General features: G+C 40.4%; 1 protein-coding gene across 5 annotated transcripts in view; it reads left to right on the top strand.

Annotated features, from left to right (window-relative positions):
• The first annotated feature begins 3,428 nt into the window (after positions 1 to 3,428).
• Positions 3,429 to 15,069, top strand: part of smoc1 (SPARC related modular calcium binding 1) — a 230,342-nt gene continuing 218,701 nt past the window's right edge. For 4 of the 5 annotated variants that reach the window (XM_052016879.1, XM_052016864.1, XM_052016854.1 and 1 more), the window contains exon 1: positions 3,446 to 3,797. In XM_052016879.1, coding sequence (XP_051872839.1) covers positions 3,702 to 3,797 — 96 coding nt within the window. In that variant the 5' untranslated portion in view covers positions 3,446 to 3,701. Of the gene's footprint in view, positions 3,798 to 15,069 lie in introns of all 5 variants that reach the window. The other variant, XM_052016872.1, reaches the window with a different exon arrangement.

The raw sequence follows: 15,069 nt of genomic DNA, 5'->3' as shown, positions 1-15,069 counted from the left end.
CGCGGGCCCCTCTGTACAATGAGGATGACCCTCAATGGCCCGAGTAGTAAAGAATTAATTTCCTATGACACAGTGTAAACAGCGGAGAAGAATAGCGGGTGCAGGTGTGCCGCATTGAAGGCTACCGGCTTGTCCTGCGAGGGAGGAACTTTCACACGAGTTTCACTTTTTACCGATGACCTGTTCCTCAGATCGATTTATGTCAACACCGAGCGCTGGTGTCAGATCTTGGCAAACATTCACACTTGCCGTCAGACGGAAAGAAATGCTCCCTTTCATTCCCCGATAAAAAATGGGCAAAGCTCAACATAAAGCGTCTACCCACCTCGCACTTCATCGGCGGTCCAGCGGAGAGGGTTGAATCGGTCAATAGAGGGACAATGCCTGGACCTGTTACATTGGGGAGGGTTTGTTGGCTCTCGCCACCAGCTTCTTGTGGAAAGACTTCTCTTAACCTACTACCCGAAAGTTATAAAAATAATCCCTCATAAATCCCAAAGCATCTAGTTGATCCCTGCTTTCCCTCAAACTAATCTCTGTGCAAGTCACAATAAAGATTATCCTGAAAAAAATATATATACAGCATTAGATTTTGGACATCGAAGTTATGGAAATCGTGCTCTTTGGACCACCTTTTATAAACAGAGTATGCTAAAAAGTAGAGTGACTGGGATTTACTAATTTATACAGAGATCGCAGATATTCTGCCATAAGAGAGAAGCCAGTAGCGGTTCTTTAGTCTAAATTGGCTGTGACATTGAAATTCTCTAATAACAATCGCTATGTATTCGCGCATTTGGTGGGATACCTCGTAAAACACCTTTGAAATAAAACAGAATCACTGATGGTGAGAGTTATACCTTTAATTGTTTGGCAGATTTAGGGAACTTTTTTTAACCAATAGGATTTATTTCTTAAATAAATAAATGAATAGGTAATCTTGCATTCCAGTATTAACGCATTTCAGTAATGAAGAAACTGATCAGAATTACCCGGGGTTTAATGCTAGCAGAACAGTAAATCCTTCACGCTCTAACTCATTCCAAACACTGCACACCCCAGCGCATTAATAAAATGAATACTCGTGCAAATATAGCGCGCTCCCCTTTACTATGAGATCCTGCACGGAGAGCTGCTCATACTAAAGGTGTAAAAAAAAGTTAAGCCATTAAACGTTACCATGGCAACCCAAATAACATAAAACAAATTGTGGCACCTTAAATTGAAAGCAGATGCTCTCGTGTTGCAAGGGCGAAAGTCCTTCAGAATCACCTAAAAGGGGGCACATAAGTATAGCATTATTATTTAGTTAAAAATTGCAGTTAAATATGAAGCAAGCAGGCAAAGAGGCTACCCAGTGGAGCACCGAACCTGCTGCAAATCTGGACGAGCGATCGCTTTGATTCCAATTGCAACAATGTTTGTACACCTGCATCAACAACCGCGACTGGTCCTCTGGGACAAATAAACATATACTCCTTGGGGGTGCGGTTAATTCGTACCCACTTGAAGGACGGCTAATATGCTGAAGCCCTTTCTGTGAAACGTCCGGAGGGCAAATATGTGCGTTTAAAAAATGCATTTGACAGCTGGAAAGTAAACATTTCAAGTTAACATTCTTTTTTGCATTGCGACAGCGGCTCTGGTACAAAGTTTCCCCGCGCCCCTGGGGAAAGGTGGAAAACGTCAAGGAAAGAGGGGGGAGAAAAGAACGGCAGCTACCAATTTGTTGGAGGTCATAACCTTAAAGCAGGATAGTCTGCTGAGATGGAAAATGGGGGGGGGGGGGGGGGAGCAAACGGTGTTAGTAATGTCCAGCCGTCTGTTCACTGTACGAACTAGTTATGATTTAAAAAGCGTGGATCAATTAATGCATCTGGGGGTATTTTGCACCTCTTGGAAATAAAGCCTGCAGTAGCGAATGCAACCTTTGCCTTGATGGATTTCTGAGTGTCGAAAGTCGGTCTAGATTCTGTCAGTGGTTATATTATTTTATAATGTTCTTTGAGTAAACCATGCAATATGTCGGAGATCTGAGAATTTCTTTTACGTTTGGGGATGGGTATGTGTGTTTAGGATTTGTATGACAAAGAATTTTTCCTGTGTGTGTATATATATATATATATTTGTATGCGCCTGGGTTTATAAGCATTCATGCCACTCTGTTGCGGTGTGGCAGCAGGGGAGCGACTTGAGTTGAGACAAATTATACAACGTATTCAAACTGAGATCGCGGGTGCATTTTGAGATCATCTCGAGGGAATCTGCTAACCGTCCCCGTTCGCCGTTTTTGCAAAACCGACGCTTCTTTATCGTTGTTACTTTTCTCGTTTCATAGTTCGAATCGTTACTAATTTTAATTATATAACGTGATCCAGTCCCTCCTCTGTGTGCCTGGCTGACACGGTCTCTTCCATTTCACAACATTCCCTGACCCATTCCCATATGTAGAGATAAATTGCACTCTCCTAGTTCATTAAATGCCACCCCCTCCTTTGCTAGTAAAAACTTTACTCCTTGAAGAAACACATGTAGGAATCATTAATCTCCAGCCTAATTGTAGCCTGAAACACACGAACTGTCTTTAAGCCCACTTTCCCCCTTGTGCTGCAGTACTTGTATAAACCACAGGCAGTTTGCAAATATTTGGTAAAATGTTTTCTATCGGATTTTTTTTAAAGATTACACTTTTTTAGAAGGTTGTCTATCGAGTTAGAATGTAACACCAGGGGCTTCAAAAGCACCTTTTGGTCACAGTTTGAAGCCAGCTTCACCACCCCTCCTCCTCCATCACACCTGCAAAGCGAGATCAACTTCTGGTTACCAGACACAAAGACAGCTAGTGCGTCAACATCTGTGCAGAAAGAAAACGAGGGCAAGGCGTTCCTAAGGTACCCCTCCTTCTCGTCCCATCTACGGGGCAATATGCGAATATTACCGAAACTTCAACAAATTGTTCCAAAGCGAGAAACTAATGAAAAGCGCAACTGGAGACGAGTGAAGAAATGCTAGGGAAATTCGTTGTCTCCAGAGAAGTTTTGCAAAAGCAGTTGAAATATAAAGTACATACGCACGCCAGGAAAATAAATACACAGTTGAGATCAGTTAAAAATGTTTCAATGCAAACACTCTTCAACTTTTTCAAACATTTTAAAATGTCAAAGTTAAACTGCAATTGCATAAATTGCAGTAAAACACTGTATCGAGACTGAAACAGTAACGCGACTAATACGGCATTCCAAGTGATTTGTTATGTTGATGGATCATTTGTTATTTTTCTTGCAATTGGAAATAACCTATTCATGAAATTATAAGGAAGTCCCGCCTGCCTATACGCTGATTGGCTCACTTTAATGCCTCTGTTGGAAACCGGATCGCCCACGACACGTGTGATTGGTGGACGGCGCTGCCAGTCACCCCCGTGTGTCATTCTGCCTGGGATGAAGGTGCCTATAACGGGAACCGCATGGAAGTTTGTGCGCTTTATTACCAGGAGCGGGCACGTTTAAGAGATTTCACCGCAGGGGGTGGGGGAAAGAAAAGACCAGATGAGTGGTTGCTTAACACATTTTTGGCGTGCTCAGAAAACCGAGAAAACTAGTCTCGAACACTGGCAGCGTTGGTAAATCCCCAACAAGGGATTCCGAGCCTGGGAATCTGATTGACATTACACAGAAGGGCTTGTGCGAACTTTAAAAAAAATGTTCAGAAAGTTTTCTATTATCGTCCTCTCATACTTTATGCTGTTGTTCGTGGCTCTACCACTCTCCTACTCCCAGAGATCGAGTGGACCAAAGGTAAGTGCATTTAGTCTGACAGTTTTTTTTCATCATTTTTTTTTAAAAAAAGAAAACCACTCTTGTTTTCCTTTCCTCATTTCTTCCCCTTTGCTCTGCGCAGTCTGCCCCTCTTTTACTCATTATGTATCCAACACTTCAAATGTCAGTCTGCCATCTGATGACACCTGTCGACCTTCCAAGGGGACACAGATAAATAGCAAAGGACAAGAAGTTACAGAGATCTCTAGGGTTGGAGGGGGCAGGAGCCAGTGGGAACCGAGCGCAGAAGTCACAGACATTGATTATATTTGTCTTATGATCAGAGAAGGAATGGTAACTGACTGAAGGAACACTGAGGAGGAGACGTGTGCTGGGACTTAAGACAGATTGTGACCGGGACAGAACTCGGAAGGCTTGATGGAAGATGCTTGTGTTACCTCCGATAATCAGGTTTCGGGTAGAGCTGGGCTGTGGGGGGTGGTGGGTGTCTGAACACTCCCCCGCCCCCATTCCTCCCTTTCTCTTTAGGCATTTCATTCGTCCCGTTCGGTTCGGCTCCGAAGCGGGGCGGTAACATACCCCCGAGAGGAAGGAGAAATAAGGTGAAGTTAACCAAACTGGTACCGGGATTCAGAGAATGGCAGTAATTTTCAGCATCGCATTCTTCAAGCCAACCAGTCAGCTCGACACATCCAGATAAGTTAAACTCTTAAACAAACAAACATCCTGCTCCCATATACTTCTTGGAAGGGTCACTTTCCCAACATTTCCCGACGGGAATTAACTTATTCATTGCTTGTTTTGGAATATTTCATAAGCGGGCAGTATGACACAATGATGCGATCTACCAGACCACAATTTCAATTGACATCAAAGTCAACAAATAACCACCACGCCTGGGCGCGCAAAACAGAAAAAAAATTGTAACTTAGACTTCTTTCACTAATGATCGAAAATCAGCCTCTTTTAGCCCCAAGGCTCTCCTAACAATACCAAGAATGAAAGACGGTGGTTTAAATACTGGATAAATGTTCCGCATTCTTTATTAGGTGACTCACAGTTGCTTTTGGAAAGAGCGTTCTGTAAGCGAAGAGGCTAGACCCTCTTAAACGGGGCTCTGTGGCGATGCGGTCATCGTGTGTTTATTTTAAAAATACACACAGGCAAGACAAAAGAAATGATGTAGCTCTTCTGGAAAGCAGATTCATCAGTTAAACTTCATTCTGTGTGAAACGAGGGTTAGGACGGGACACTCACTTAGAGGACATTCACCTAAAAGTAATTTTGCAAAATCGTTTAATAAACCCAGGGGTGCAGCAGGATAAAAAATGAAAAACACCGTAAAATCCAGTGTGTTCTCATTGATGTCTTTCGCTTGAAATTATTGATGCAGATAATTACAGATATCCGTTTTAAAAATGTAAATCCAAGAGGGAAATGAACGTGAGAGGAATATATCAGAGTAAGGGGACAGATTTGGGTGTGTGGCCCGAATAATCTTTCTTTACACAGATGCACATGGTGCAAGGAACAAATTGAATGAATTGCTGGTGCAAATTAAAAAAAATGGCATGCCCGTCATTTCTGTTGTACGCTGGAAGATTTTAAAGGACTGGAGAGCAAATCTCCAGTTTATAAGGACCACAGAACACAGAGGGAACAGTAGCTGTGGGTTTCAGCATGAAATTACTTTATTGATGAGAAAGGTTATAATAAGAGGCATTTACGGGTAGAATTAAGATATTGCAAAGGATTTAAGATTGTGTAGTGGTCCTTGGTGCCAGCTGCAAAGTGGTGGAATGTATCAGTGCATCTAGCAAAGTTTTGAGGATTTTAGCTTTTATTTGGTTTGGGCTAAGCACAAGTTGGAAAGGTAGAGAATTTCTTGTGCCCCCCTCGGAATAGTTTTCTGCAACACGATGTCCCGGAACCAACGAGGGGTCAAGCCTTATTAGATTTAATAATGAATATGTAGTGAGACCACCTTAATTAGCAGCCTAAAGTTGTGTGATTTTTTTCTGTTAGAGATTGCAGAAGGATAAAGTTCAATAGCAAAGAGAAATGCAAAATGATTAAGAATCCACATGTAGGGAAGAAAGAATTCAAAGAGATTGTTAATGGCTAAAATAACAGAAGACTGGTAAGCGATGTTGGAGAAAGAATTTAATGTAACACAGCACTCGTTTATATACCTACAGAGGAAAGAGTTCTACTTGCCACCTCCTCTCATCTTTAGATGGCTAAGGAGGTAAGGGATAAACAAGACCAAAGGAAAAGCGTACAACCAAGCAAAAAATCTGGGACATGTAAAGAACACAGTCTAAGTCTAAGGACTATGAAAAGGGTATATGAAATAATTTGCAAGAGATATTGAAATCAATACAAATTGCATCAGTACATGTAGTGGGGGAAGACACCCCAAGGAAAGTAATACTGAGCACTTGCCAAGATTAACTCAAACAAAATAACAGTAATGAAGAAAATACTGGCACCATATTGCCATTAATTCCAAAACCAGATGCATTTCAATCTAGGGTTTTAAGTGAAGTAGGTGAGAACATTGCAGGTGGCCTAATTAAAATCTTTAAGAACTCCTAATTCAGATGCTATTGCTTTAGACTGGAAAATTGCATGTTATTCTGTTTAAGAAAAATGGGGGAAGGAAACTATTGAATTATAGACTAATTAGTCAAATATTTATCAAATAATTACTAGAATTTATAATTAAGAATAGAATGACTGATTGGTTTAACTTTCAGCAGACTAGAACCAACATGAATGCATAAAATGTAGACCATGACTGACAAATCTGATTGACTTTTAGAAAAGGTGTTGAAAGTAGTAGACAGTGGAAAGATTGATGTTCACATAGACTGCAGAGGGCATTTGATAGAGTCTCAGTAGACAGTGATATCTGGAGTTAAAGCTCATGGAACTGAGGGCAAATTATTAGACTGGCGAGGAAATCGACTGAATAGCAGGTACAGGTTGTCCCCAGGCAACGAATGGGTTCTGTTTTTACAAGCGTCCAAAATCTGATTTTGTTAATAAATTGGAAAATACACAAAACCACTCAATATTGTAACTGTAGCTCCACAGTATTGTAACGAATGGCATCAAAAGCACAAGACTGATAAGAAAGAACAATTACTAAAGGTGGAGAGAGGAAACTAGTTCTGCCGTTCGTAGGAACAAACATATGAACATGTGTAGGACTTCTGAATTTAATAATATTATGGGAGCTCGTTTGCATGTAGGGGGTGTCTATAAGTCGGGTATTCTTATCCAAGGTACAGCCTGTACTTCATTTGGCATGGCATAACCTAGCAGATGGAAACGAAAGATGCAGATCCAAGATAGGTGCAGTGGTGAATGGTGTAAACTACAGAGAGATAGTAATAGATTAAACAAATGGGTAAAATGACAGCAAATGCATTTCAAAGTGGTAAGATTTCCACTTTGAACCTATGAAGGATAGAACTGGATACTTTCTAAAGGGTGAAGAGCCAGAGGCCCAAACAGACTTGGGGTTCATGTGCAAAGATCATTAAAGCATCATTAAGAGTATATAATACACAATTCAAAAGGAATACTGGCCACCATATCTAGAATAGAAATGGCTAGAAGGAACACTACAGCTACACAGCAGTCAAGTAATGTCAGGCCTGTTGTATTGGAGGGAGATCAGGGCAAACATACAAAATGATTGCTGGTGTCCAGGGTTAAATTACTGAGTGAGATTAGGGAGGCACACTAGCGCAGCAGGTGGTATTGCTGCTGCTCAGTTCCAGTGATGTGTGTTCGATCCTGTGTGGAGTTTGCATATTCTGATTTCTTCCCACATCTCAAAGGCATGCTAGTATGTTAATTGGCCACTGTAAATTGGCCCTAGTGTGAGTGTGTGGCAGGAGAGTTGTTTGGGGGATGGATGGTTGGGGCACATGAGAGAGAATATGCTGGAGAGAAGTAAGGAGGGGGGCTTGGACTAATAGAAATATTCTCAGAGGCAGCATTGCCTCGATGCATCACTTGGCCTCTTATGTTGGAAGAGAATATGAAACAAGTGTGAAAATTGATTAGAATTTAGTTGATATGGTTGGTAGAGGGGTAATATGATCAAAGATTTTGTGATATTGGGTGGGGGGGGAAGGATGGAGTGAAAACCTGTTTCCATTGATTGGCGCACTTAGGATCATGGGGATGAATTGTTTGAAAACTGGAGTCAGGTCTTTCTGGAGTGAAGAAGTTTGGAGTGTACTCCAAACAAGATAATTAATGATCAGGAGACGCAAGAGACTTAAGATGCTGGAATCTGGAGCAAAAACAAAGAGCTGCTGGAGGAACTCAGTGGGTTAGGCAGCATCTGTGGAGGGAAATAGACAGTTGATGTAATTATAGGTCAGTCAATGTTAATTTTACTTCTGAGTTTTGTAAATTTTTGCAAACCAAAGTTATTCAGAGTAGTGGGAAAATGGAGTTAGGCCACAAATCAGCAGAATCTCATGGAATCAAGGAGCAGATTTGTCAGCTATTGGCTCACTCCTGGCCATATGTTCAATGTTTAATAAACTGCATCAGAAAGTCAGACTGCCTGTGCACGGTTTTCTGGGTGAGTGAGAGGCTTGAATCAGGTGGATGTGACTGATGAAAACACTACCTTGACCTCAATAATGTCTGTGTTTTAACTCTATAATCTGATCATGGAATGGTTCAAGCTCCCTTTGCTCTGGTTTGTCAAACAACGGAAGAGCATAAATCAAGTTGGAAACATCCTCCATATTTGAATATTATTTTGTTTAGTGGCCTTTGGCTCATTTCTTCATTCCTCTCTCTGCATCTTTAAGAGGGAGGGTTGCTGGGTTTGTGAGATCCCACTGTGTTTTCTGAAGTTTAATTCAGGATTTTTGATTGTCATTTCCAATAAGTCTGGCCTGGCATTCATGTGCCTGAACTGCCTCACTGCCATTTGGTTGTCACTTTGTAACTGCCTGGAATCCGCTCCAACCTTTATTCACCATTGCAGCTTTTCTGGACTTCAACTCAACCCAGACTTGCTCAAAGCACTTTTTGATCTGTTGTTACTAGAAGCACCACGGTAAAACAAGACTGCTCAGTGTCTTTTCAGAATAGCATTGTGTTATACAAGTCCCTTTTAAGATTGCTCATAGTAAAAAGATCCTTCCGTTTTGCGATCAAGAATTCTCTCGCTGACATTGGAGATTAGCAGTACTCTTGAGTTGTCTTCATAGGAAACATCAGCACATTGGAGAAGAAATACAAACTGCTGTTTAGTCTTTGTAGAAAATATACCTGGCAACATATCTAAGCAGACAATAAAATCATTCATTACCTACCTAATGCATAGATAATAAGTAAAATGTTAAATTATCTATTTGTGTGTCTGATACAATTTGACTGAATTAAATTAATCAAGGATGTACTCGTTGATATATTAATTCTTTAACAGAATCACATTTCCTTTTACTTATTTGGAAAGTCTTTTATAAATTTTTTTTCCAACTTGCTGTTTTATTGTGCTTGTCTGACCCATAAATTAAAATCACTTGCATAGCTGTTGGAACTGTTGATGCATTAATTTCAAAATGTTGATAAATTATGTGGATCAATTAAGTTGATCATTTATATCTGCTTAAGAATTAATCAGTTTTGCTGTTTAGCTTTGATAACCTGCAATGTAATAACGGTTTAATTTTTGTTTCTGAACAGTAATGCATCCTAATATGAAAAAATACTTTATTCAGGACAAAACTGCAATTACAGCTGCATTATTGATTCTGTTAGAATGGTTAGTGGATGACTGTAAGAAATTTAAATCTTTCGAGGCAAATCTTTTGACTTTTTGACTTTCCTTCAGAAATCTTGCAAAAGAATCAATTTGAGACTGTATTTAATTTTGAGTATCTAATTGTGTTTCCTTTGTTATTGTGGGGTGAAAAGTTCTCCTAGGTCAGGGACAGAGCTTACACAAGTGATCTAATGTATATAGGGCTGCTGCCATGTTCTGTGATATGTTAGATACATTTTTGAAAGATCAGGGAACTAAGGACAATGGGGAACTAGCACAGAAGAGATAAGGCCTGGAGCAGATATACCATGGTCATGTTGAATGGTGGGGTAGGTTTGAAGAGCCAAGTGGCCTACTCCTGCTCCTATTTTCTTACGTTCTTACATGAATGTTGCCAACTGAACCCTGCTGGTATTCTTCTTTTCATCCCTCCAGAAATTAGTTTCTCTCTTTGACAAAAAAATGATTTATTTGCCTTATTTTCATCCTTGTATTTCCAAATAATCCTGATAGCCCCATTCTTCCATGTGCTGCCTTTCTACAGGGGACCATGAGCTTTAGTTACTTAAGGATATTTTGTCAAGGTTCAGTTGGAGGCTCTTTACCTTGAAATGGGGAGTGCTTTCCAGGGGACTCTATTACCTAACCACCTCACCTTCACAACATTATACCACATAGAGTGATGGAAGAGACAGTTTAAAAGTGTATAGTAGTGCAAGACATCCAAAACTATGAATCCCTCCGTACCAGGAGATGAACCACGTCAGTGTGTTTCAGTACTCTGTCTAATGCCACAGAGTCATACAGCATAGAAACATGTCCTTTGGCCCATTGTATTTGTGCCAGCAATAAAATACCAATCCCATTATCCCTCACTTGGTTTGTAGCTTTCCTAACAAAGGCATTCTTCCCACTGAAGTAAGCACATTCAAAGGTGGAGAGAAGAGTTAAGTCTCCAACTTACATTGTCTTAGTTGAGAATGAATATCAGCCACGGTTTCAGTGAACATCAGAACAGGCTTGTGGGGCTGAATGGCCTAGAGCTGTCCCTTTGAGCCAAGTGCATGACTATTTTCTTCCTGGGTCAGCTGTAATGTTAAGTGTTTTGTTTGTTAGTTGTTAATAAGTATAACGGTTTTCTGAGCAGGAAATAAAATGCAATGAGATTGAGAGCTTCCACAGAGGCTACAGACGCACTGGGACACACAATGTAAAATGACGACAAACTATATGTAATGTACAATGACACCAGGCAATTAATAATGTAAAGTTAAAATGAAAAACTGAGAAATCCTACAGAGAATTAATGCCTCATGGGTTAAAAACATCACGGATCTTTAAGTGGTGCCTGGAACCGTTCAGATGCTTGAATAACATGTGATTTTCAGTAATTATTTTAAAGGCCGTTTTTTGAAAAAAAAATTACCTGGCTTGTGTCAAGTGTTCCCTGGTGATTCTGTCCGCTCACTTTAGTTTCCTCCTTTTCTGATTCCATAATATTGCATTTCGCATTGAGGAGTTAAGAGGAAATCAGACAAAACAGAACACCAGTTCTTTAAGTTGTCAGTCAGAGTTCTGTAGTACTGGAGACTACAGAGGTAATGGATCCTCCAAAGCCTTTAGTCCTACTGGAATGACCTAGACTTAAAATATAAAGTCAACCTTTGTGAGTAAAAGCTCGCAGTGCACCTGAACTGAAACTAAATGCTGTTCAGTCCAACTTGGTTCCTGAAGGAGAGCCAGGTGAGTGCTTATCTTAAAAGGGAACCTACCCGAGTAAAGATATAAACACTGGTTGGGACCTGTTCTTGCAGGTCCCCTTTAAGTCTCACAAATGCAAGCTTCAGATGCACAGTGAAGGCCTGCTTTTGTGCCAGGGACCCATGGAGGATACAGTTGAAAATGTGCAGAAGCAAGGTTGGAAACCTCTCTGCATATCTGCTGTCCTACATATGTTAGCTTATCAGGGGCACAAAGGACAGGATTGAAAACCTTCACTGATTTCTTTTTCAATTATCTTTCATTTCTCATTGAAATTGGATTGTACAGTGTGCAAAATAACCCAATTCCTAGACAGTAATGTTGAAAAGATAAAGTAAGATGGGAGGAAATTTGTATGAAGTGTAAACACTAGCATGGCCTGTTTCTGTGCTTTAAGATTCTAAGCAATACCAAGTAGTTATTACTAATGAGTCCTGCCAATGAATGGATGTAGAGTGCAATCCTGGCAAGTTCTTTCATAAAGTGTGGGTATGGTCTTGTAGTGATTTTGGAAATGGTTTGTCATAGACACATATGGCACAGAAACAGGTTCGCTGTACCTGTACCAACCTTCAAGCCCCCATTTACACTTAAACTACTTTAATCCCATTTCATTGTCCTCACATTCCCACCAACTCCCCCTAGCTTCTACCACTCACCTACGCACTAGGGGCAATTTACTGTGGCCAATTAATCTACCAGTCCGCATGTCTTTGGGATGTAGGAGGAAACCAGAGCGTCCAGGTGGGGGAATCTGCATGGCCACAGGGAGAATATACATACTCCACACGGACAGCACCAGAGGTTGGGATTGTACCTGGGTCACTGGAGCTGTGAGGCTGCAGCTCTTCCGGCTGCGTCTTTGTGCTGTCCTGTGTCATGGAGGTTAGCACTTCAAATCCCCTTGCGGCTGTTTGTGGGAAATGAACGTAGTAAATCTAGGAACAGAAAATAAAAAGTGCAAAATTCTGCTGGATTGTTACAAATATTAAGTGGTTCATTGATCTCACATGGGATTGGACCCTCTCTCCTTAGGTAGTCTGACTGACATCTGAGTCCAGTCCCGTGCTAAGTGATAATCTTTTTACACTTGAGGACTGCTCAGGGTGGGCCTTACCTGTGCTGCCTGAAGCCTAAGGATAAATAAGACAAATGAAACTGAACAAACCACTGGAGATTATTTATGCTTGGTTTGTAATTAATTACAGATTACTTTTCTGCCTGAGTGTAGTCACAGTTGCAAATAAATAAATGCCAACGTTTGCTTGCACAATACAGCACTATATTGTCTTTTAAAAATTCTTTAAAAAAGTTCAATTTTTCCAGAAGACTAAAAGCTGTTGCTAAAGTATGTTCATGGTTCCTTACTGTTAACAATGGCTGGTCAGTTCCCAGAAAGGAGGTGTATTCTTTTAATTTTAGTGTGATTTCACTGTAGTGTCTGTACTATGAATGTTTCTCTTCCTGGGTCAGATGGATCTGGTTCCTGCTGAAGCAAGGTTCCAGAAAGATTGTTAAGGATTAATTCTGAAACTATTATTGGAGGTGGCAGTACCTCTACACAGCTTTAAGGGGTGGAATGTCTAAAATCTTGGTGAAAGGGCTTCTGTGTTTTGTTTGGAGGCAGCTACACCAGGGATGGGAGAACAGGTGATTGGAGAGGAGTGGAGCAAGTGGGCTGCTGTGTGGCTTCTGTTTGCTTCTCAAAAACAGCCATCCCATTGCTTTCTCTGGATGCCTGTGGATTGGTTGCTTCTGGGATGCCGATATTTCTAAAGCCTAAACCAGCTCTTTCACATCTGTAGCAGGACTTGGCTCAAACCACAGGTTTCCTTGGTGTTTAGCAGAATAGATTGTGTGACACCTATTCAGTTTGGGGCAGGGGTATCAGGAGACAACTCCTGCACACTGGCTGTAATTTTGATCCCTGCACCAAAGAAAGGATATACTTGCTTTGGTGTCAGCGTAATGTGTTCACTAGATTGAAGGGAGTTGTCCTATGAGGAGCGATTGTGAAAGATTGGCTGATACTGGAGTTTAGGAGAATGAGGGGTGACTTCTTTGAGGTGGACAAGGTTCTGAGAGAGGGGAAATGTTGAAAGGAGGCTGCTTCAGGCTGGAGTATGAGGCAATCATAGGAGGAAAGAGATAAGGAAAAGAGCCACATATTTAGGATTGCACATCTTTGGGTTTCTTGACCCTTAGTGGACTGTGGATGGCCAGTTGGTGAGGGAATCAGAAGAAGTGGGCATTACATTAATGGCCAAACAATCCATTTTGCTTAAATGGAAGGATCCAATACCCCCTACTACTTTTCAATGGTTTTCTCAAACTATATCATGTTTAAACTTGGAAAAAATTAGGAGTGGTACTGTTGATCCTTCGCTTAAATTTGAAGGTATTTGGAGTCCATTTATTCAATATTTTCAAATGATGTAGATCCCCTTTCAATAACTTTCCAACTTGGAGGAACGGAGTTGACGACATAATATTGCTCTGTTTCTACTGAGAAATTTTAGCCCATTTTTTTTTCTTTTTGTTTTGTTGTTTGTTTTGTTTTGAATTTTTTTGTTTAGTTTATATTGTTTACAATTTTTCTTATTGATTTGGTTTTTTTTTTAAATTTACGTAATAAATCTTTTTATTTCCTTTCTTTTATATTATATTCATTTACTAAGAGATCGTTGGATCTACAGTTTTTTTTATATTTTATTGTTCTTTATGATTATCTATGCTATGATTGTTCTCCTGATCTCTTTGTATTACGTGTATAAATATTGATGCTATATATCAATCTGTATTAATTTGAAAACTAATAAAAAAGATTGAAAAAGAAAGAAGTGGGATTGGGTGGGAGAGGGGACTTGAGCCACCAGATCAGCCATGATCTTATTGAATGGCAAAGCTGGCTGAAGGTGCTGTATGACCTACTCCTGTGTCTACATCTTCTGGTCTTATGATTGCTCAAAATCCACAGGAAATTGTGATGGATAGAAAAAGGCGTGGAAAATCAGTGTAACTGGGCTCTGTCCCAACTTCAGACCAGATGGCACTCATTTACAACTGAGGGCCACAGGGCCAGTGCTGTGGCAATATTCCCATTTTAATCCTTTCACATGCGGTTTTAAAATGCATCTGTTTTACATCAGCTTCCCCCATGGTTATACATTGGTGTTCTCCTGTAACCTGGAAGTTACTGTTACTGATACGTTAAAATAACAACCATGGGCATGTCATACACTGGCACTGTGTGTTCAGTAGGTAGACCACGAAAAGTATATGGGCACTCCCTTTAATAATCCTCAAGGCCTGTTACTGGATGCACAGGAATCTTTTCCTAAGTTTTCTAATTTTTTTTTCATGATGGATTTCTCTTGCATTTCCTTGCTTCCATTTTCATTTTTCTTCTTGCATCCTTTTCAATTTGGACTTTTCACTGGCCTTTAAATAACAATTAGTAATGGTATTTAATGTATGATTTTGCATTTCCCTTGTTCTTCTGCACCTTGGAAGGCAAAACCAATAGTCAACACAGGTGTGAAATTTTCATTCCTAAGCCTGGTACTTGGATTGAAACCTCAGGAATGGCCTGCAACTTGTGTATGAAACCTGACTAAGTCACCCTTTCTAAGTTGACTTAATAAAGGCAATGTCATGAAAACCTAGTACTGATTACGAGGTGCACCTTAATGTCAGTATTTTATGTGTGACCTCTTCACTTGG

This window comes from Pristis pectinata, chromosome 1 (assembly GCF_009764475.1).
Source record: "Pristis pectinata isolate sPriPec2 chromosome 1, sPriPec2.1.pri, whole genome shotgun sequence".
Classification (NCBI taxonomy): Eukaryota; Metazoa; Chordata; class Chondrichthyes; order Rhinopristiformes; family Pristidae; genus Pristis; species Pristis pectinata.
This window is presented reverse-complemented; position numbering and strand designations above follow the sequence as displayed.